The 25,179-nt window shown below is 35.3% G+C and overlaps 1 protein-coding gene across 28 annotated transcripts in view; it reads left to right on the plus strand.

Annotated features, from left to right (window-relative positions):
- Window positions 1-25,179, plus strand: part of NRXN1 (neurexin 1) — a 1,116,221-nt gene that overhangs the window by 457,480 nt on the left and 633,562 nt on the right. For all 28 annotated transcript variants that reach the window (XM_054678383.2, XM_054678382.2, XM_054678385.2 and 25 more), the window contains one exon: window positions 20,397-20,835. In XM_054678383.2, coding sequence (XP_054534358.1) covers window positions 20,397-20,835 — 439 coding nt within the window. The remainder of the gene's footprint in view (window positions 1-20,396; window positions 20,836-25,179) is intronic.

A 25,179-nucleotide genomic window follows, 5' to 3' on the forward strand; every position in this document is an offset into this window, starting at 1 on the left:
TTTTTTTTTTTTTTAAAGACAGAGTGTCTCTCTGTCACCCAGGCTGGAGTGCAGTGGTGCAGTGACGGTTCACTGCAGCCTTAACCCCACAAGCTCAAGCGATCCTTCTGCCTCAGCCTCCTGAGTAGCTGGGACTGCAGATGCACATCACCATGTCCAACTATTTTTTTAATAGAGATGAGGTTTTGCTATGTTGCCTAGGCTGGTCTCGAACTCCTGAGCTCAAGCAATCCTCCTGCCCCAACCTCCCAAAGTACTAGGATTACAGGTATGAGCCACCATGCCTGGACTGATATAATTTTATATGTGAATATAATAATGCATTTTTAACTCACCATAAAAGTACATTGCATATTATCCAATTCTATTTCAATTAAGACAAGGCTAGAAATACATATAATACTGAGAGTAAAATGAGGCAGTTGTTATCCTGACTGAGCAGATGAAAAAGCAATAAAGATACTTGCTCAAATTCACACAATTAATGGCGGAGCTGAAACTAGAAACAAAATGTCTCAATACCTTGACCCTCATTCTAGTACCTAGTAGGTTTTGACCACTAAGAAAATAAATAATCTTGAATACAAATGTTGAATAGGGAAAAATAAAGTAAGTTTTATTAACTTTTAATTCTCTGGCCTTTTCGTTCTCAGAGGTTGTCAGGGTTTATCACTTGTTAGAAATCATTTGTTGTAATTTGGTGTGATACAGTGGAATGAGTTATTACTAGCTGTGCAGCTTCAGGAAAGTTACATAACTTTTGATATCTGAAAATGGGGATAGAAAAAGCCTACATCAGAGAATTGATATAACAATTAATGATAATGGCTGCAATGCATACTGACTGGTACATATTGGAAATAATCAGTGATGGCTCTTATTGTTAACATTAACTTTGAAATCATTCATATATTAGATGGGCTAAATAAGTCTATTCTTATGAAAGAAACCACTAAGAAGTATGCTTGCAAAAACAGAAGGAGCTAGATCAGACATTAAAAAACAAAACAGTATAATTATTAATATATCTTTTTATCCAGAGTGCATTGGAGAGGATTTCTGGCAGCAGAATTTGGTATAGCATCATATTTATCACCTGTCTGGTGTTGACCTCATGTTTTAAGCATTAGAAAATGACCTGGCTGGTTGTTTGGGCACAGTATGTGCATGCCCTTCAGGACATGGGGTTTTGTGGTTGCCTTCAGGCTCAAGATTCTGGAAGACTCCTTGCGTGGGCTCCAGACCTCTGCTGGCCCCTTATTCCTCCTGTTTTCTCTGGGTCCACCTGAAAATACAAAGGACTTCTCTGCAACCCGCCAGAGTCTTTGGGGCTTCTCTAATATAACTCCCTTCTGCAATTACCACATCTACTCCTAGGCCTTGACTGATAGAGTACCCTGCCAAAAATCGAGATTACTCTGAGAGGCTTTCAGAGTTCCCCGTGAATGTGGAACCAACACCAGTATTTTCTGACTCTGGTTTTATCTGGATGTTCTTAGGTTCAGCTCTGTTGGGGAGGAAGGCCACCCCAGCTGCCTCTTTTTGTTTTTCCCTTTTTCTAAGCTTTTCCCCCAAGCATCTGAATGGTTTTCTTTTCTCTGTGTTGCAGGAACTTCCCTTGAGGCATTTTAGTTATTTGCTTTTCTGCAATATACTCTATGGTTCATAGGCACCTCCCATCTAATGTTGAAATGTGGAAATATTGACAGTTTTTAAATATTATTTGTCCCCCAAAATTTTTCAAACCAAAAAATAAATCTCATTTTATGATCTCACTATGTATTTTAAAAATATCTTAGCATATCCGAAACTGAACAGAACTACACACTTATCAAATGTGCTCAGCCATAGATTCAGTGGGTAGGAGAATCAAGAAACAACAAGGACCGAGCTAGTACACGAGACAAAAATACACTGAGACCATGAGTAATTAAGATGACAGAGAATGAAAATACACAGGTTTAACCTCAAACTTTTCATCCTCATTGTATCTAAGAATGTAGAAGCCACTTCTTCTTAAGACCCAGGAAACTTAATACAATTCTTCAAACTCCTGACTTACTGAGTTTCTTCTCCTGTGCAAACCTGTTATTCTGAATGACCATTTATATTTTACTTTTCCGAAGCAATCAGCTATTAGGGTTGTTCTTGTGTTCACTTAAGCATCACTGTGGGAAACATTTTATATTGTATTAATTTTAACTACTGTCTCCTTCCTGGTATCAACTAGACTCTCCAAGAAACAGATCCTTGGGCCTATAGCTAAAGCCATGGCCAGTAAAAACTGATTTTTTCCTCCAGTGTAGGCATTCTGATTTGGGATTTAAACTTAGACCTGCTTCTCAAAGAATTTTTGTTTACTGAGTTATTTCTTGTGGCTTGGTCAAAAACAGCTGAATCTAGTAACTGAGTGACTACCCAAACCACTTCTTTCTATGGAAAATTTACATCTGTCTAGCATAGGGTAAGGTGATAGGGTACACACCTTTCCCTGATCCAAATCACAAAGGTAACCAAGCTGTGGAAAACACTTTGATATCAAAATAAATCATATCCTACAGTCTGTAGCAGCACTTTGAGTCTTTATTTTAACAAGACTCAGGATTATATGAACATTGCTATGTTATATATATATATATATATATATATATATATATATATATATATAACATGACTGCCATGTTATAAATTTGTTATAAAATAGGTTGTTTTCCTCCAGTCTGGATGGGTTTAATATAATTTATACACATTCATATCTAATTCCTTATTTGACCAGTGAGACACATGTCAACATAGCTCCTGGGCTTACAGTTGCTTTCTGCCACTCAACCACACAGCAAAGCAAAGATTCACACAAAGTGCTAACTTGAATAGGTCATCTAGTCATGAAAACACCTCTAAATTCAAAAAAGGTAAAGTTTTTCTCTTGTGATATGTTAGCATAAGGAGGAAGGAGCAAATTATTGGATTTACGATATTTATAAGAAATTAATTCTAAATGAGATTACTAATAGCAATTAATAAGGAATGATTAACAGCACCAACCTGTGTACCAGTGCTATGGAAATGCCCACTATTTTGTGTAGCATAAAGGCCTCGTATACTTTACTTCCACTAGATTTCTCTGTCTTTGATTCTTCCCCCCGCCCCCAATACTCTGCTGCCAGCCCATGTCTTACCCCTTCTTCCTCTCTAGAATAACATGTTCTCAAGAGACAAGCTTGATCTATCTTGTTTCTAAAAGACATTCCTGCTTTGATATTGGCTTCTTATAGATCCCTCCAAAATATCAATAGAAATATTCTACAGTAGAGGCATTAGAGATTTTTTTTTTATTTTTTGCTCTTTAATTTAGTAGTAAACCAGATAATCAGAAATCCACATGTATATGAGCAGCGTTAATTGGCAACATTGGTTACTTGAGAGCATCCGTATTAGACAAGATCTCAAGTGTTTATTCTGAATTCTTTAATCTTTTTTATAATCCTTCACAGTGCTCTGGTTTCATCATATAATTATAATGCTACTTAATGTGGAGAGCTAAAATGTTTTATATAACAATTTGTTATATTCCATTTTGATGACATTGGCTGTCTGATACAAGAATACCAGTTATACACCTGCAGAAGTTAATGACAGGGCCAGGGATCTGAATTCAATTGGCCTTTCAATGCCTATCAGCTGCAGAATTAGTATCCATCACAATTTTGTAAAAATACCTTAAGTATTTAGTCTAGTTTCTGTATTTGGCCTGTAGACAGGTGAATATCAGAGATGGATTGCAGTTCTTAAGTTAGTATGAGTGACTCTCAAGGTTATTTCAATGGCGAGTCATCATATGTATTATATATGTATTATACACACATACATATGTGTTTATATTACATATAATATACATAACAAATTTTGACTGGTTTCTGTAAAATTTATGGCAGAATCTACTCTTGGGGTCATTATTTTCTTTTATTTTTAATTTTTTTGTGTACATACTAAGTTTATGGAGTACATAAGATATTTTGATACAGGTATGCAATGCATAATGATCACATGAAGGTAACTGGAGTATACATCACCTCAAGCATTTATCCTTTCCTGTGTTACAGATAATCCAATTACACTCTTTTAGTTATTTTAAAATGTACAATATATTATTGTTGACTACAGTCACACTGTTATGATATCAAATACTAGAACTTATTCGTTCTGTCTAATTATATTTTTGTTCCCATTAACCATCCCCACTTCTCCCAACCCCCACTACCCTTCCCAGGCCCTGGTATCCATCCTTTTAGTCTCTATGAATTCAATTGTTTTAACTTTTAACTCCCACAAATAGGTGAAAACATGCAACGTTTGCCTTTCTATGCCTGGCTTATTTCACTTAACAATATGACCTCCAGTTTCAGCCATGTTGTTACAAATGACAGAATCCCATTCTTTTTTATGGATAAATAATTATTCATTGTGTATGTATACTACATTTTCCTTATTGATTTGTCTATTGGTGGACACTTAGGTTGCTTCCAAATCTTGGCTATTGTGACTAGTGTTTCAATAAACATGGGAACGCAGATATATTCTTGATATATTGATTTCCTTTCTTTGAGGTATATACATACCAGTGGGTTGCTGGATCATATGGTAGTTCTATTTTTAGTTTTTTTGAGGAAACTCCAAACTGTTCTCTGTAGTGGTTGTACTAATTTACATTCCCACAAACAGTGTACAAGGGGTTCCCTTTTCACCACATTCTCACCATCACTTGTTATTGCTTGTGTTTGGATAAAAGGCATTTTAACTGGAATGAGTTGATATCTCATTGCAGTTTTGATTTGCATTGCTCTGATGATCAGTGATGTTGAGCAGCTTGTCATATACCTCTTTGACATTTGTATGCCTTTTTTGAGAAATGTTTTTTCAGATCTTTTGCCCATTTTAAAATCAGATTATTAGACTTTTTCCTATTTAGTTTTTTGAACTTCTGCATGTTCTGGTATTAATCCCTTGTCAGATGGATAGTTTGCGGATATTGTCTCCCATTCTGTGGGTTGTCTCTTCACTTAGTTTATTGTTTCCTTTGCTGTGCAGAAGCTTTGTAACTTAATGTGATCCCATTTGTCCATTTTTGCTTTGGTTGCCTACGTTTATGGGGTATTACTCAAGAAATCTTTGTCTAGTCCAATGTCCTGGAGAGTTTCTTAGGATCATTATTACTAAAAGTTAATTGCAATTTGAGGTCTAGTGACGCAGAGGTTGAGGTAGAAATAGGCTACATTACTTGATCTTTGAGAGGCTTGGTTTGTTTCTATAATATGGTTAGGAACAAGCACTCTGTATCTGGACTGTCTGGATCTAAATTTCATTCTGGTACTTACTATGTGAGCTCAGTTTCTTCATCTGAAAAATGGGGACCCTAATTTTATGAGAGGCACTGTGCTGCACAGCTCCACAGCCATTGTATTTTAATGAATATTACACTGGGAATTCTGTAGCAGTGGGCCTTTTCTACTATATCAGCAGGTTGTCATGAGGATTATATGAGTAAAGTGGTTAAAAGAGTGTCTGACTAAACACTCTGTGTTCGTCTTTATTTTTGAATAAAAGTGATTTTAATGACTAATTACACCTTAAAAATTAATAGTGCATTCTAGTTCTAATTTTAATGATATCTAATGAAGAAATTTACCCCCACACTACTCTAGTTACTTGCACTTGTTTTAATAAATATGTTTCCAATATATTAAATGGAGTTCATTAATCTTAGAATAATATTGTATTGCAGGGCTCTACCAAAACATTGTGGAGCTTGAGGCAAAAGGAAAAATCAGTAATACTGATTCTATCTTTATTTAAAATTTTAATACCTTGTTCATTGTGGACTTTTTCTTGTTAAGTTTTAAAAATATTTCATTGAAATATTTGTCGTGATATGAGATTTAACATCCTCCTTTATATTTTGTTCCAAAGTGAGTATCTCACTTACCTGACCCCTCACCCAAGTTCTGGCCCTGCTGTTTTGGGCTTCATCAGTTACAATGAAAAAAATGGCCCCAATCTGCGTGTGGTTAGTACATCTCTCTTCTCTTATTGACTACAGGAGGCTGTAATCATCAACTCTAACTCTAGACCCCTGAAAACTGATGTGTTGAATGTTATTCATCCTAGTGTTAAACCTCATTCTTTATTCTCCAGTTACAAGGCAACTTAGAAAATCTTAAAGAATTCTTAACATTCAAAACAACGTTTGTACCTTCTTAAAATATAGTCTGGTAATTTGGTCCTAAGAGTGAAGTGAGCACAAAACTAGTGTGACACTAAATCAGAGTGCATAGGACAGAAAGGAGAAAAACAATTATCCTGACATCAAGAGAGAAAGAGAGTGGGATGAAACCTAAGGGGGATTATTATTATTAATATTATTTTTTACCAGCAGTGTTAAGAGAACCACAGCTAGTTAATGAGGCACTTGGTCGAAAAAGAGAAAAGGGATAAGGAGTCCCTTTACTTCTATACACGAAAGGCATGATGATGAGATTGAGAAAGTGTGCCCAGAACCAGAGCTGAATAAGTAAATAGGAACTCAGCTACTATCCCATGGGGTGGGGAGCATGCACTAGAATTGCATCTGTGATTTTGGAATCAAGCTAGATAAAAGCTGAGTTGGATCCCTGCTCAGTCACCTAGTTACTGTGTAATTTGGACAAAATACTTAAATTCTCTGAGCTTTAGTATGGAAATAAAAATGTCTACTTCATAAGACTGTCGTAAGAAATAGAAGTTTGTTGTTCAACAAGCATGGGACACAGAGAAGGTGCTTGACGGTTGCTGTTGGGTGCTGTAATGATTCATATTAACATGATGGCTGGGCACGGTGGCTCACGCCTGTAATCCCAACACTTTGGGAGGCTGAGGCAGGCGGATCACCTGAGGTCAGGAATTTGAGACCAGCCTGGCCAACATAGCGAAACCCTGCATCTATTAAAAATACAAAAAAAAAAAAAAATTAGCTGGGCATGGTGGCAGGCACCTGTAGTTGCAGCTACTTGGGAGGCTGAGGCATGAGAATCTCTTGAACCCAGGCGGTGGAGGTTGCAGTGGGCTGAGATCGTGCCAGTGTACTCCAGCCTGGGTGCAGAGTGAGACTCCATCTCAATTAAAAAAAAATAATTATACCAGGCAATGTAGAAGCTAATCAAAGGCAATTAGGGGCAAAGTGGATGTAGCTGGCCAACTCTAATGAACTGTCTACTGGGGGCTTGTTCAACACAAAACCGAAATAGAAGACAGCCAAGTTGGCTAGGCCTGAAGTGAGGAACGTGTGTTTATGTAGCCACCAAGAGGTGGCCAACCTAGTGTTGGGTCAGCATCGCTGTGCTAATGAGCACAGCCCTCCCCATTTCTGAATACAGCAGGAAAATGATACTAAAGAATATCCACTGGTGTCCCAAGAATGCAGGAGTCTTCAATAAGCCAGTATTGACAGAAACTACATCTAGGAGAGGAGAAATCAAGAACAAGCCTGACTCGGGACGTTGCTCTTCCAGACAGGGAGAAGGGCTGGGACATGGTCTGGCCAAGGGCAGAGTATTGACGGGAGGAGTTGATGACAGTTATACTTGGGAGGAGATGACTGCAAATGGCTTTTATTCCACACAGTTTGGAGAGTCATGTAGTAATGATAAGTAGGCTGGTATTATTCACTTTAATTGCTGAAAGATACATTCTCATCTTTATTTTCTCGAACTAGTGTTTAATTAAAAAAAATCTTTTCCATTGTTTTTTCTCATCCTATTGTACTACTGAGTAAAATTTTATATATATGTGCATTTAGGACTTTTCAGAACTCAGAATACAAGTCAGGATATTTTTTGGTTCCCAGTCAGAGTAAATAAATCTGGTAACCAATGCTTATACAATGTCTATATATCTGGCCAAATCATTTAAAAAACATAGCCATCTGGATACTTGGTCTAGGATGCTCAGTCACTGCTATGGTCATTTAAAAATATTCAATGATTTTTTTTTTATTGAAGTGAATAAACCGATTATATCTTTTGGTAATTTATTAACACATCTTCATAAGGAAAAGACGTGCAAAATTACATGAGACTATTTTCTTTCTTTTCTTTTCTTTTTTTTTTTTTTTTAGGAGTTAGTTGAATTTTCTCAGCAATCCAAAAATGTATGCATACTGTCATCCACCAAAACAAGAAGGTCCCATTCCTGCTTCTCTCCTAAAGTTATGACGCATTTTCCCCTTCCATTCTTGAGCTACCTGAGCTGCCTGGATCTAGCATTCATTTAATCTTGGACACCAAAGTCAGTTTTCTTTGGGTTGTGTGAGAATTTGGGCTTTGCATTTTTTATTTTACTGAATTTTTGTTGGCAAAAACTCTGCACCTGCCTGGGAGCTGATTGAGCTTCCGTAGAGCCAATATGTTTCTCAGTTCTCCAATTTAAATGCTGCCAAAAATTTTCTAACGTGTGCCATGAGAAATTCAGTAGCACATAAAACCCCATTCATTAAATAAACAGTTAACTAAGCAACCCCTGGCAAAAGGCACAACCCATCTGACATCGGAATCATGTGGGACTTTCCAAAGAAATAATTAAAGAATAGATTAAAAAGAAATACCCTACTGCTTAGCAGTTATAATTGAAAAATAACAGTTCTCAACCTGGGGTCTCTATACTTTTTAGGGCCCTTTTAGTTAGAAATGAACAACAGTTACATGTGTTCAATATTTTAGCAAACCTAGAAAAGGCCATATATTTAGTCCACCCAGTATAAGCTAAATAATACAAGTATTTGCATCCAGCTATAATTCCATCAATTTAATATCATTATACAGACTGTCTCATTCTGTCATTTATATGCCTTTAATAAATTTAAAATAAAAAATATTACTTTAAAAATACTATTTGTTTGGCAGATAAAGTCAAAATGTAGAGTTCCAGAGAGATAAGAGATAAAATTACGAAATTTGAGAAGTATTTATGTCAACATCAAGATTTGAGTGTGATTGCTTTACAGAATGCTTCTTTGCTTTCAATAGTAGTCACTTACTAATTTAAATAATGAACACTCCCCTCTTACCCATTTAAGATCTTAACCCTTAAGACCTTACACAGTTAAGATCATAATAGCAACAGTAATGACTACCCTTTATTTAGGTACCCAGGATCAAGTACTTATGTGCTTAAATAACATTGCAAAATAAGTTTTCATAATCTCATTTGATACAGAGGGAAATTATTTCAGTAAGAATAAGCAACTTGGCCAAGGCAGTAAAAGTAGTTAAGTAGCAATGCAGGAATGTAAACCTGGGACTGTTTGAATATATGTAAATATAAATCTTATAACACATTGTTTTTATCAAATTATATTAAAATTACAGAACAGACTTATACAACTTCTCAGGAACAAGTCTACTTGGAAAAATGTTCTCATTGCAGTTGCTAAAAACATCAGCATTGGCTGTCTTAAATGCCACCTTTTCCTGTTTCCTTTGCAGGCTCTTGGGTGGATGTGCAGTTGAGCAGTAAAGGCAGGCAGCCAGGGAAAGAAAGGGGATTCATGCAATTTGGATAATCCACCAACTAGATAACCAGCTCTTGAAACATCAGGTTGAGGAAGCATAGAAGTCCTATGGTTTTTTATTGCTTTAGGAAAATTAACCATCATAAAAACAGCCCATACAAAGAAAACCAATAAATTAAACAGTCCAGTTCAGGCTCTGGAGGCAAACATTCAGATTCCATCTTGTCCACTGTTGACTCCCTCTGAACAATAGCAGTGTGACCTCAGGCAAGTACCCTCACCTCTAGAGAGCCACCATTAAAGTGGAGTCTGAGGTCGCTCCCCTTTCTTCTTCACTGAGAATAATTCATCTCATTCACCAGATAACTCCTATATACTGGCCACCTACTCCTGGTATTTTATTACAAGGAACTCTACCAGGGCCTGTGATTATTGGAATAGAATTAGCGCACTTACAACTACATTCACTGTTGTTGTTGTTTTCTTCCTGATTTAATCTATCTCTATAGTTGTATATCTATCCTCCAACTAATAAACTATTGTTGTGGTATGAGGCCAGATTCTCTGATATGATAAAATTGTCAAACTCATTTATGCGTTATAACTTTGCAAATAATTGTAATAATAGGAATGTAATTCTAAGCAAGATATAATTTCCTTGGGCTATTCTAAAGTCCCCTTAAGTAAATTTGAATGTATAACTTGCTATGTTTTAGAAAGCTAGATCAAAGCAACTTGTGATATATATTTATTTTGTCAATACAGAAGACAAAAAAATTTATAAGTTATGGTCATTTAAAAATATTCAGTGATTGCTTCTTTTTATTGAAGTGAATAAACTGATTATATCTTTTGGTAATTTATTAACGGATCTTCATAAGGAAAAAACGTGTGAAATTACATGAGATGTTTATAATGTTTATAACATATAAACATTGTAAGCTAATTAATGTTAATGGGTTGGTTGATTGGAAGGAGCCTAACACACATTAGAATATATTATAAAGCTGTGACAATTAGGTGACATGGAACTAGATCAAGAAAAAATAAACATCAATAAAACGGAACAGCGTGCTCAGCCATAGAATCTCATATATGTAATAATTTAATATGTGGTAGGCCTTACAAGTCGGAAAAATAATTATTTAAAAATTGTGTTCCCCTGAGTGTTGAAGTAAGAAAAAGAAGGACAAAAAAATGTGCTGGTTCAAATAACTAACTATTTGTGGAGCAAGTCAATTTGGATTTTCACCTTAAACAGAAGACAACATATTTTCAGTGGATTAAAAATAATACATATATCATACACACACACATAAATATAATCAAGTAATAAATATTTTACATGAAATTGGTTATCCCATCTCTCTTGGAGAAATTTTTTCAAAGCTTAAAATTGATGAGCATGATCAAAAAGTAATAATATATTAAAATAGTGAACATTGGTATATCCAAAACAATAGATAGTGTGTCATTGCAAATCAATGAGGAAAGGACAGACTATATAGGAAATCATCTGTCTGTCTGTCTATCTATCTATCTATCCATCTATCATATATCTATCATATATTTGTCTAATCTATCTATAATACATGCATATACATATACTAAATGGTATATTATATACTTATACTAATGTCTGCCTCCTTAGTAAAATGTAAAATTAAGTGGTGGAGGAAACTTCACTGAGCTTATGAGGCTGGAGACACAAAAGAAGATGCATTGATTAATCTAGACACATCATTTAGTGTCACTATTTTGTTATTATCAGTTCAAAGATATTTTCTTGGTACATGGGAGGATAGATTCCCCTAATAAAATAATAATAATAGTGCTACTTTTCCCCTATTGAAACTAGCAGGAGATTGAAAAGTTTTTTGGATAAAGCAGACATGCATTGCCTTTCTTAGCAGCATCTGCTGGCTTGGAGTAGAAACTCCTAACCCCAAGTTATGGTGAGATAACTTTTGGCAAGATCATGAAAGACTGATGTGGAAAGTATCTTCATCACTTCCTTTTAAAATAGTAGTGAACATTGCAAGTTTATTGATTCTAGTTAACTTGTTCAGTGTCTTTCTAAATGCTATCATTGGGGGAAATTACTGCAATTTTTACCCCCTCAGGACTTTTATTTCTGTCTGTGAACATCAACTTATTATGAAGCTAACATAGTTTTAAAGTTGGAGTCACCTTTAAATAAGCTCCAGTTCCTCTTCTGTCACATTGCTAAAAATTGGGCTGCTCTTCGTTTGTAATTGCTTAAGAGCATTTCATAACCCTGGACCTATGGCAGAGTTTGTTCATTGTTCTTTTTTCTTTTTTAACACAAAATTGAAAGAACACTGAACACTGAAGTCCCCAATACATTATTTTGATCAGAGATTGATGCCAACTTGGATAGCCTTCTAGCCTTTTAAGCCTCAGTTTCCTCATCTGAAAATAAGATAATTGATCAAGTTTGCAGTTTGTATTTCAAAAACATCTTCAGCTGAAACTTCACATTACTGACATTTGTGGTTCATTTTTCCATTTATTTCCAAAAGGCATTACTGAATCACTAATGTGAGAAAAATAGACATAACTATTTAATGAAACTCAGGTTATTCTGCTACATACTCATATGCACTGAAAGCTTCATAAATAGAGCTGCTAACCCAAGGACAACTCAGTCTTTCAACTCCCGTGAGTAACTTCTACAGATTGCACCTAATGTTGTCTCAGTAACTTTAAGCAGTTCACTGAATGCTGGAATGAAGGAAGGACGAAGCAGGAGGGGTTGTCTTTTCCTTTTTCTTCCCCTGATTAATGGGATATATTTGGTTGTATTTAATTGAGACTAAGCAAAAATATTTTTCTCTTTGTTGTGTAAACAAAATATTTTTTTCCCTCTCCAATTTTTAACTATTTTTTGTTTTAAATAAAATGTCATATGCCTTTGTGGATAAATTATATTACTGTAGTTTGATTTCCATTTTATAACAGGTTTTGGTATTTGGGTTTGGAGAAGATAACATATTTCATTGAAAATATTATCCGTACATGGTCTCTGAATCAGATTAGATCAGGGGAAAAGAAGATCAACTTGCTGCCTTCCCAAAACACTCTTATTTTCAAAATTATTTACGTATGTCTCTTTAAAATTAAATTTCCTTACTGCTAAGAATTGTTTTTAAAGATGCATTACTTTGGGAGGCCAAAGCAGGCAGATCACTTGAGGTCAGGAGTTCAAGACTAGCCTGGCCAACATGGTGAAACCCCGTCTCTACTAAAAATCCAAAATTAACCGGGCGTGGTAGCACATGCCTGTAGTCCCAGCTACTCCAGAGGCTGAGGCAGGAGAATTGCTTGTACCTGGGCAGCAGAGGTTGCACAGTTGCATCACTGCACTCCAGCCTGGGCGACAGAGTGAGACGCCTTCTCAATAAATAAATAAATAAATAAATAAATGTACATCGGACTACTTTGTACAGGGCTTGTTCATTTTCTACACTGTCTTCCCTATCCACTAGCCCTCCTGCAGCCACTCCACAGTTGTATGTACTGTACTAGATGCCCACCTGTCTCCTGTGGACATATCACACTACACATGAAAATTTCTATGGAGTGACATTCCCAGAAAAGCTAAAATCCTATTAGTCTCTCTTGGTCAGTTAAGCTCAACAGTGTTTGACATTTTTGCTAGAATCATGTCCTATGCTAGATCTTCAGTGTAAGAAAGTGAATAGCATAAGAAACTTGATTTTGGGTGGGAGATAAAACAATAATGGGTGCAAAGATTTTAAAAAGTGACCACCTTGCCTTTATTCTGCTTTTAAGATTGTCTCCCCATGGTGGCAGGAACATGAAGGGAAATGTCTAATTTTCTCCTTTCATTTAATCATAAAATACTAATTTTTGGAGGCTACAGTTGTTTTTTGTGGAAAGCACCAACTTTATATGTGCTAAAATTTGCTTTTGGGCCAAAACATTTTTGATACAAAATGAGTAGGACCATCTTTGTGCTTAAACCAAATTTCTAATTTTTGAAATTTTCAAATTTCTAATTTTTTGAAATTATCAAATATTGTTAATGTATTTATATTTTGTTATGTCTCTGACATACGTAGGTATGTATTATCTACTTATCTATATATCTGTTGAGAGATATACCATATATTCTAACATAAGTGCATATTTATATGGATATCAATGACATTAAATTTGACATATAGTGTATCTGGGTAATGTTTAAACTCTGGGTGTGTGTAGGTGTGTGTCTATGTGTATATGTGTTGATCACATATAGTTTACCTATTATATAGTTACCACTAGCAAATGTTTAAGATAAATTAAACTAGCGTATTAAATTAGTTTATTTTCAGTGTAACATGTTCTGTGGAACTAGGCATATGCACAGGGGAGTGACTAAAATTGCATTTGATTGATCCTACCATAGTATGTGTCTAAAAAGTGCATATCTGATTGAATTGGAAGTGTCAGAATTGAAACATAATTTCAAAATAATAAATAAGTTAATGTTGGGGATGAAAGTTGTAATATGCTGCATTTCCTTTTCTGAGCTCTTTCTTACCCAGATCATGGCAAAGCAAATGCAATTTATCTGCTACTTACTGGATGACGCTTGTACTTTTCACTTGCTCGCTAGTTCCTGGTTGTATTTTGACACAGTGCACTGATATAAAGAGATGGTGCCTAGAAAGATAACAGCTAGGTGAAAATGATAATTAAATTCTGGTACTTGAAATAAATATTTTCACTTGATATTTATTTATTTATTTATTTATTTTTTGAGACGGAGTCTCACTCTGTCACCCAGGCTGGAGTGCAGTGGTGCGATCTCGGCTCACTGCAAGCTCTGCCTCCCAGGTTCATGCCCTTCTCCTGCCTCAGCCTGCCTAGTAGCTGAGACTACAGGTGCCCGCCACCACACCCGGCTAATTTTCTGTATTTTTAGTAGAGATAGGGTTTCACCGTTTTAGCCAGGATGGTCTCTATCTCGATCTCCTGACCTCGTGATCCGCCCTCCTCCATGATCTGCCCTCCTCGGCCTCCCAAAGTGCCGGGATTACAGGCGTGAGCCACTGCGCTCGGCCTTCACTTGGTCTTAATAGAGTAAAAGCATTAACTGCATTTTAAACAAATAAACAAACAAAAATAAGCATTAAAGCAACAGTCCCTTTAAATAATTCTTAAACCGCACAGATTTTTAAGATAACGTTTGTTACATTCTAAATGACATACCTGTTGAAAAACTACAATATCATCTTGGAAACAGAAATAGGCCCTCTGCTATAACTGGACTTGAAGGGACATTTTAATCAGTACATACACAATAAATTCCTCTACTTACTTGTGACATTTGATTCACTTAGAGATATTTTAATGACAACAAATGAAGGAAAAAATACTGGTATTTAGAACGCACATGTAACTCATTGAAAGATTATCATTTTGCCTAATGACAAACAGCTGTTTGATTGTGACTCTACTTAGCAACTGCTATCAAAAACGAAGACAAATTTCCTGCTGAAACAAAGATACAGTTTGAGGTTAACGTCATTAGCTATTCAAACAGGATTAGACATGATCATGAAGAAAGACATGCAATCACTCTGTGCCTCCAGATATTTATTGATAAAGTAGAATAATGTTACCTATTTTCTAGGTAACTTATGGTAATAGGAAATAATTATACCTATTTTCTAGGATGCATATGGGAATTAAACACATTAATATATATAAAACTCTTATAAGAGGGCCTGCCAGAAAGTGAACTGGTAAATCTTAACTGATTGTTGTGGTGGCTTTGGTGATAGTGGTAGCTGCTGTTGTTAGATTCCACAGAAACCCTTTCATGGGTGAAAATACAACTCCTAGGTTAGCTAGCCTGCTGTGTATATTTTCTAGTTAAGGAACTTTACAGAGAAAGCCTGATGTGTACATCCAACTGCAACGTAAATATCAGCATGAAAAAGGAAGCCCCAATCTGCTGAATACCTTTGATCCTGCTGATCTCAGCACTATTTAATTCCCTTAAATATGTGACCAATCAATTGCTATCTACCTTCTTAGCTGTTACCTTTGTTATGACAATTAAATTGTGTAGCTCCATCAATTCAATGTAAGAATAAGAAATGTTATTTATAATAATGTTAATAAAAACAATGAGTATTTACTTGATCACTTACTCCATGCTAGGACCCATTATTAGCACTTTAACTAAAATATAATTTATTATTTGCAGTAACCTTAATGTGGTAGATACCATTGTCCTTTACGAATAAAACTCTGAGACTTGGCAAGGTTGAGGAACTTGCACAAGGTCACAGGTTTGAAAATGAGTGAGCTGGAATTCTCTCTGAAATCTGACTTGAGAACCAAATTCTTAGGCCTCACTCCTTATTAGCCACAAGTATGAAAGATAAAACCAAGATAGATTAAAATATGAGTCATTCATGTTCTCTCAGGGAGGGTCATAACAAAGTCTAAATATCTAAACAACACTAACTTTGGTCGCTTATTTCACCATCCTGCATACTACCATAGTTAAGTAATGAAAAGTCTTAATCATGCATGTTAGTGAAGTTAAGACCCCCGTTGTAACTTCCAAGCTGAAGCACATATTTATTTTAAAAAGTCATTATCTGAGTGGCAAATATTTTCACACTGAATTTCACATACTCCCGCTCTGTTGAAAGAGCCTTATCTATCAGCTACCAGTGCTTTAGCACCATCTGTACAAAACTTAGGTAGATATAATCCTTGAGGCATGTCTGTGTACGAGAAGATGCAGTGAACACTCTCTTTACTAATGGATTAGTGTTTCAGTATATCTGAAAGTAGAGAACAATATCCTGGCATCAAAAATTGCAACAGGAGAAAGCCAGAAAGGGGTCAGGAACAATCGACCATCTTTTATGTCTGTCCCAAATCACACATATTAAGGGTAAAAAAAGCTCAAGAATTTATAGTTATGGCACGCCTTTCCTTTATAGATGTCAGTTTCCAAAATTAAGAAACTGAGACAGAGAGAGGTTAGGGACTTGGTTTAGTAATAGCTTTGAGATTGAACCAAGTTAATATGCAGACTATTAAGCTCCTATTCTTTAAGTTATTTATTTTCTCTGCATTGCTGTCATGTTTTCAGGATTATCATTAAGATCAAAGATAATACTCAGTGATTGTTTTCCTCAAAGGTAAACCCTAGGAATGTGAAAACACAAACATATTACGCCCTATTCTTGCATATTAACATGAGGGGGACACTAAAAATTCTAACAAATGTTTGAAGAAATGGGAAAGAAGCCCATGAAGCAAGGAAGTAAAATTCTACATTTTGAATCACTCTTTAAAAAAAAAAAATCAATGTCCCCAAAGAAACCTTGGTTCTATAAACAGATCCAAATGAGTGTGCACAAATATCATCAATTGTTATGATGATAAAGCATATAGAAACTTGTTCAAAAATGAAACATGTAAATTGCAACTTTTCACATAAGAATTAAAAATATATGAATAATTATAAGGTGTTCCCATGATTGAGTGCCACATTGTTTCAGAAAGAAGTAAAAATAGCTTACACATGAATTTTTAAAGGAGTTAGAATACTTACTAGCTACTCATTATTCTAATTGAACTAGATTCAGTTCATTTTAAGAGTAGGTCTAACTTTAGAAAAGTAGGGTAATTATAAAATCTGGGTCAGATGAAATAGTAGTGTAAATCTGAGAGCCATAAGCCTACCAATGCAAAATTGCTTTTCTGTTTTCTGGAGTAGCCTTTCAAAGAGTACAAAATGGGAAGAAAAAAATACACAGTGTGCTTCTTCTCAAGATAGTTCTTGTAGGAAAGAGTTCTTGTATCTGGAGATAGTTCTTTCCTACAAGAACTATGTTGAGGAGAAGCACAGTGTATATTTTTGTGTATAAACCTCTGGAGAGTTTTAACTCAGGCATTCTTCATTCTAAAAGGAATTTATACCCCACAATATGTGTGTGAAGATGAAATTTCCCAATGCATGGGCCAACTTGTCAATTATGAACTGGATATGCACATAAGTTTATGCTTTTTTTCTAGAGAAATAGGGCAAAATAGTAATTAGTTTATGAGATTGGTCCGCAATACCATATTCTGCTGTATTTTAATTATAGGTCTAAATATTATTATTTACAAAAGCCTATAATCTAGAAACTAGGTTTAAAAAGGTGAAGGAAGAATTTTGTTCAACTATAAACAAATATTTATTGAGCACCTACTCTGTGCCAGCCACTGATCTTGGTGCTGCACTGTGGTGAGCAAGGTTCTTGCCAGTATAAAGCATATAAAGCATTGATTCTGGTGGAGATACTTTTTTTTATGAGAGATGCATGGCTAACCTTAAGAAATTTTGCCCAGGGAATTATCCCTACTTCTATTTTTTTACATCTTCCTGAACCTTTTCATCACCAAGTCACCTGATTCAGTTATAAGATTATGTCTCATTGAAATCCTTCCCCAGACTTAGACTGCCCCTCATTCTTCAACTTTGTGGTGGCTGATGTCAGATTCAAGAGACAATATACCAGGGCTAAAACCCACTTGTTCATGTCAGAAACACTCAATTCTATTACAGTGGTTCTATTATAAGAATGAGTGTTAGCATTGATCAAGAGAAGCATCATTTGGGTCTGAAAATACTTATTCTTGATCAATATCTATGTCAAAAGAATGTCCACATACTAGAATATAAATCAGTAGGAAAAAGGAAACTGAATATAGGTTTGAATAGCATGAAAGTCATAGAGAGAAGCGATAAAACTTGGAAAATCATCCTTGAAAAGCATTTTCCCTGCCTCTAAAGATCTCCAAAGAAAGGCAATCCTAAATAAATTTTTCTAAGACTTAATAGATCTTTCTCTTTTCAAAAAAGTATTCTTAAGAATTAATGAAATTCCTTTTTGTTATTGCTCAAGTTCATTTTCTCTTCTTTTGTTGTCAATAGATGCTTGTTAAACCATTGTACATATTTGTTCAAAGAATAAGGGATATCATGTTCTTTATTATAATCCTTCTCCAAGATAAAGGTAAACTGAAACACCAGGCCCAGCATTGGAAAGATGTGACTTATTTAGTTGGCACAAATCATGTATAAAAACTAATTATATGTGTGGGCTTTATTTCTAAATGTTTTCTTATGGATAAATTTAGAACTAAAATCTATGTCTATTAGATGATAAAGTATTGATTTTTATTATCATGTATTTTACATAGTTAATATTTATTGAAATCTTACAATGTGATTGGCATTGGAATGAGTGCCTTTATGTAGATTTTCCCACTTTGCGTATTTTCTTATTTAATTATTATAACCATTATGTGAAGTATTATTTTCCTTTCAGGGAGTGAAACAGGCTTACAGAGATTTCCCAGTTCGGTAATGCTGGAGCCAGAATTTGAACTCAGGAAGTCCAATACCAGAGCATGTACTCTTAATTACTCTGAAAAATAAAGTATCCATTAACAAATCCTATCAGGAAACTCATCAGCCATCTCTTGGTTCAGTTGGCCATGGGTTTGGAATAACTGCTGCGTTGTCTTGGTTGACTTCATAGCGCTAATCAGATATTGTCTTATTTTTCCTGTTACATATATTATATAAAACACCCATGCCATTCCTAAAAATGAAAACCAAAACATACATGTGTGTATACATATACATATATATATGTACATTTTTACATGTGGATAAATAAATCTAGAGTCTAGCAATGTTGGGAGCTTTGAAATCTATAGAGTCCCTTCTTAAAAGAGCCTAGACAGCTATGTGGACCTAGATAACTAATTCACCCTCAAGTAAGTATGGTCTATGTATTTTAGAAATGTGATTATCCACTGTATGCATTTTGTAGAGAAAAGGTGTCCTTCTCTCTTTATCCTTATGTCAAAATACCTTTGAATTTATTAGCGTGAAGGGATAGCAAATGTATGATACCGTGAACCCTGTGAGTGAATTATCAAATGTGTTAATTGGAATCCAAAAAGCCTTAGGACCATCAGCAAGCACTCAGAAGTGCCTAGCCTCTTTCACTGAAGTGCCTTGGAAAATGAGAGTACAAGACAACCCTTGCGCAGCATTTGTGTAAATTAAAAGTGAAGTGGATCACCAGTAACACAGGTTGAATAAATTGAGGGGAAGCACCATATTCTACATGTGGCAGTGCCACGTTACTTAACAGTATTCAAAGGTATTGATGCAGGTCAGGGATCTTCTGTATCTTAGTTATATATATATATATATATAATATATATTTTTTTTTCTGAGAAATATCAGGCTGTTTTGTGCTTTAACTTGTTGTGACTGTCGTGCAAAGTCAATATCCACAGAAGATATATAGATAATAGAAGAGATCCAATATTTTAGGGAACTGGTATATAATGGTATCCAATTTCAAATGCTTTAATGATGGGAAAACTGAATAACCTCAGTGCTTATATTTAATTTTAAAAATATCACAGACAACTATGAAACAAGTAGCTTTTATAAGTTCAAGTCTTAGCATGGTAATGTAGACATGAAATTAAAGATATATGCAGATTTTTAAATTATTTGAGTTAAATACAAGCAGTTTGTGTGTATATGCACATGCGTGTGTGCATCTGCACACACATTATTTGAATCAAGTTAAGTTGTTATGGTTATTGTTCTATGAATTGACACTTGAATTTTATTTGCCTAAGAAATGTTGCCTTTATACAACAAAATTAACTAAATATCGTGTGCCTTTTTATGATGTTGTTGCAAGTTACATGAGCTGTTCACAAGTTTCAGATATTAAAATATGGAGGCTAGTTTCTCACTGCTATCCTCTGCCCACAGGTTGTATATAAAAATAATGATGTGAGGCTGGAATTATCTCGACTTGCCAAGCAAGGAGATCCTAAGATGAAGATCCATGGAGTGGTGGCATTTAAATGTGAGAATGTTGCAACTTTAGACCCAATCACCTTTGAAACCCCAGAGTCTTTCATCTCTTTGCCTAAATGGAATGCAAAGAAAACTGGCTCCATATCATTTGATTTCCGTACAACAGAGCCAAATGGCCTCATCTTATTTAGCCATGGCAAGCCAAGACATCAGAAAGATGCCAAGCACCCACAGATGATAAAGGTGGACTTCTTTGCTATTGAGATGCTAGATGGCCACCTCTACCTCCTCCTGGACATGGGGTCAGGTACTATAAAAATAAAAGCCCTGTTGAAGAAAGTGAATGATGGAGAATGGTATCATGTGGACTTCCAGAGAGACGGACGGTCAGGTAATCTTATCATTTTTCTATGCTGTTTACTGCTGGAGCACCCCACCCACCCATGCCATTCCTAAAAGTGAAAACCAAGACATATTAAAGACTTCCTGCATTTGTTTCTTTAGAGTAAAAGAAATTGCCTGATATTGCTTCTGTTTCACACCATGAAAGAAAGAGCTAATTAATTATCATAGTTGGGCATCAAACCCCAACTGCTCAAATGTCTTCTAAAATAGCTTCTTAAATGAACTTTTATTGGGTAATCAAGTGCCAAATCTTGCAGAAAATTTTGTCTTCAATTTGCAAGTGAAAAAATTCAAAGTTTTTCTATTCCCAGTTTTCTCTTATGTTATTGGATGTTTGGAGGTACCCGAAGTGGCAAATATAAAATATGAAAAAAAATTAGAATGATCCAAACATAAAATCGTTAGTTTGGTACATCACACTTTAGGATGAGTCTATGGCATTAAAAACACTTTAATCAATACAGTAGCATTTCAAGGACAGTGGCAAAGCTCTGCTGCCCTTCCAAACTGCTTCCCTTTCTGATGAAAGGTATATGGAATTCCACCAGCAAACATTCTGCTTCCTGTTGCTGCATTTTATTTCTCTAAGAGAGGAGGGGTAAAGGTGGCAGGTAAAGTTTCTCCGAAGAAATCACATTTACACTGAAATTTGGGAGTGTTTTAGGGGGCTTAGGATGTTGACTAATATGAGCTTTGAGGGGAAATAATCATCCAGGAAGCAGAAATGACATTTGTAGGAATCCTGAGAAAGAGAGGGAAGGAGGGAGGAAGAGAGAGAGAGAGAGAAGAGAGGGAGAAAGAGGCAGACAGACAGGGAGAGATAAGGAGAGAGAAATCTGTTTTAAGTATACAACTACATTTCTTTAATTCCCTTCACCCCGGGCTCCCATGCTCTGATTGTCCTACTCATACATAAATCAAATGATCTTATAATAGAAGATAACTAAATTTAGACCTATCTACTCTCCTTCGTTACTTCACCTACCCCCAACCAACTAAGCTGAGTGCTTCTTTTAGACTCAGTAATCTGTGATAACCATGGTCTTTCAGAAGGGCCCTGTTGAAGACCTGGGGCTGAACTCTCTTGCTCATACCCTCCTTGCATGGGCTCCCTCAGTACTTGTTTCCTCCCAGCTGAACTATTTTCTACTTCCCTCTTATCCTTCCTTTTTTATTCTGCTGTTTATAGATCAAGAAGATTGTGTTTGCCTGTTTGGAAATATGTTTTTTACCTAACAAAATAAAGAAATAGAATATATGGAAATTGAGAAGGAGTTGGGAGTGAGTGTGGAGAGAAGGAAGGTCAGAACCAATTACTCTGATTCTCAGATATATTGGAGACTGTGTTTCTGATTCATTCCTCTCTGGAAACTTTGTCTCCCTAAATATTCTCACTTTCCTAAAGAAGTCTACAAGGAATTGAATTACCATTTCTTCTTCCTCGCCCTCCCCTCCCCCTCCCTCTCCCCCCTCCTCCTCCTCCTCTTCTTCTTCTTCTTCTTCTTCTTCTTCTTCTTCTTCTTCTTCTTCTTCTTCTTTTTCTTCTTCCTCTTCCTCTTCCTCCTCCTCCTCTTCTTCTTTCTGATTTAAGCTGAGAGAAGAGGCTGGGCGCGGTGGCTCATGCCCGTAATCCCAGCACTTTGGGAGGCCAAGGCAGGCAGATCACGAGGTCAGGAGATCCAGACCATCCTGGCTAGCATAGTGAAACCCCGTCTCTACTAAAAATACAAAAAAATTAGTCGGGCGTGGTGGCGGCGCCTGTAGTCCCAGCCACTCGGGAGGCTGAGGCAAGAGAATGGCATGAACCTGGGAGGCAGAGTTTGCAGTGAGCCGAGATCGGGCCACTGCACTCCAGCCTGGAAGATAGAGTGAGACTGTCTCAAAAATAAAAAATAAATAAAAAATAAAAATAAAAATAAGCTGAGAAGAGTTCATTGATGGGAATGCAAAAATATAACAATAATAATAGAGTGTTCCCCTCTGACTTCCTCCAGCCTATCTCTGCCAGAAATAGCAGTTAATTTGGTACATATGAACTTTCAAGCAGAAGAATTTTGAAGTGGCGGGGGCATGGGCTAATGTAGTGCTTTGAAATATTAGCTTGTGGATGTTATAATTTGACTTAAGATAGATCTAGAATAAAATTTTGAAAATTACTTTCAAGAAGAGATATTTTAAGTCAGATTTTATAGCACTTTAAAACAAAGCATGCCAAAAATAGTGGTTCACACCTGTAATCTCCACACTTAGGATCACTTGAGCCCAAGAGTTCCAGGCTGCAGTAAGCCATGATCATACCATTGCACTCCAGCCTGGGCAACAGAGCAAGACCTTGTCTGAAAACAACAAAACAACACAAAACAACCCATATCAGATTAGACGGTTATCTTCTGAAAGTTCAGAGGAGAAAAAAAACACCAAACATCAAATCAATTGCTTTTCATTCACTTAGAAATGAGGAATTTTCTAACTAATTTTCTAATTAATACACGATTAATTCAAAATACTAGTAAATGCAAAATAATATAAAAGAAAAAGGAAAGTCTTCATTATTCATTTGAAAATAATGATTTATATTTTTGGGTATTTCTTTCCAGTCTTTCTTCTATGTAAATTTTGTGTGTGTCTATATATGTGTGCATGTCTCTCTCTACATGTATATGTGTATATGTATGTATATATATGCATATGTACATACATGCCACACATGCACATATACACATACTCACAGAGAACAAAATTATTTTGAATATTTATGAGGTTTCTTATTATAAGGAGAAAGTATTGATGCAATCTAATTAATTATCAGATAACTAATCTTCAAGCAGAATAAAATCTACTTTTTCTGTTTAAGCTCTTTAATTCATCCAAATTACCAAGAGTTTATTAATTATTCTATTTGTACCCTCATTGGAGAAGGTCAAAAGTAGATGATATCTACTTTAATTTACAAAGCTCAATTCTGTATGGGAAGAACAGAAACATGTTCTAAGGAAGTGTTGTTTGCATCTAAGAAAGAAAATAAACGAAGCATGAGATTTTTCTTTGAATCCAATGGAAAGATCAAATTACTATGCTTGGTGCTGTTGTGATGGTAAAGTACTTTTATGTGATTAAAATTTCAGATTAGTGAATTGGTACAAACAATATACAAACCAAAGTTCATTCACTAAGCCAAGTTCTGTCCTTTATTAAATTGAAAAAAAAGAGAGCTCATATTATGTTAGCCTAGCTCAAGGGAGTTTAATGTAATTTTAATAGCAGCAGCTGTTAATATTTTATATATAGTATTTTAATTAAGTTCCATATTTGCACACTGCATTGGTTTGGTATGGAGTAGCCTTTTAAACATTGAATGAATGGCTATACTTGCTTTTATTTTACTTAAAGGATATTTCTGATTTGGCTGGTGAAACAGTAAGATTCAGAGGTCACTTACAACTAAGAAACATGGAAATTCATGAAATAATTTATTTTACCCATTTTTTATATCAGTTATATTCAGGGGCTATATGAATATTATTTTTCATATATTGTGGAGAAAGGGTACTGCTATGACAAGAGGGTAACATGGGCTCCTTTCTGACATACAGATAATGAGGCCATATCTGTTAATTTGCCTGGAATATTCCTTAGCTCAGTATTTTAAAAGCCTTATTATCTCTGTTATTAAAGTAGAGGAAACCCACTCCTAAGAGCAATTCTTTCTGCTGTTGGCCATACTAAAGTAAATAGAAATATAATGAGACCATTATGGTCATCAATTTGCTGCCAATATAAGTAGTGGTTATTTTTGGATAGAGATAGGGTTAAAATCATATTTGGTGGACACAAATGATTTAATTTTAATATTACCCAGTTTATAAGGTTCATAATATCCATCCCAGATAGAGAAAATTGTATTTATTTTTTTATCCACAGTTTCTAGTACATTCCTGGGTATAGCAGTTGTTCAGTATATATTTGGTATAAGAAAAACTAAAGATTAAAAACATGTAAGTAGTACAGTGCCAAACAACCCCTGATATTCTAAAAAAAAAAAATAAAATAGCAGCATCATTTTTTACATTTGGAGAATAATGGCACTCTCTTAATTGTAAATGCAACTTTTTTAACTGTAAGAATTTGTTTAAATTACATTACTTTCTGAAAGCAGTTTATATGATATAGGATTAAAACTGGTGTTCTCTTATGAATACAACACCATCCTCCAAGCCCAGATGTTTGAAATAAGCCACTGAGAAAGTTAAATAATTGTTAGAGAATGTGTAAACCTGGTACAAAAATGTCAAGTTTTTATGAGAACAGGACTTCTGTCCCTTCTTGGTCT

The sequence above is a fragment of the Pan troglodytes genome, chromosome 12, assembly GCF_028858775.2.
Source record: "Pan troglodytes isolate AG18354 chromosome 12, NHGRI_mPanTro3-v2.0_pri, whole genome shotgun sequence".
NCBI lineage: Eukaryota > Metazoa > Chordata > Mammalia > Primates > Hominidae > Pan > Pan troglodytes.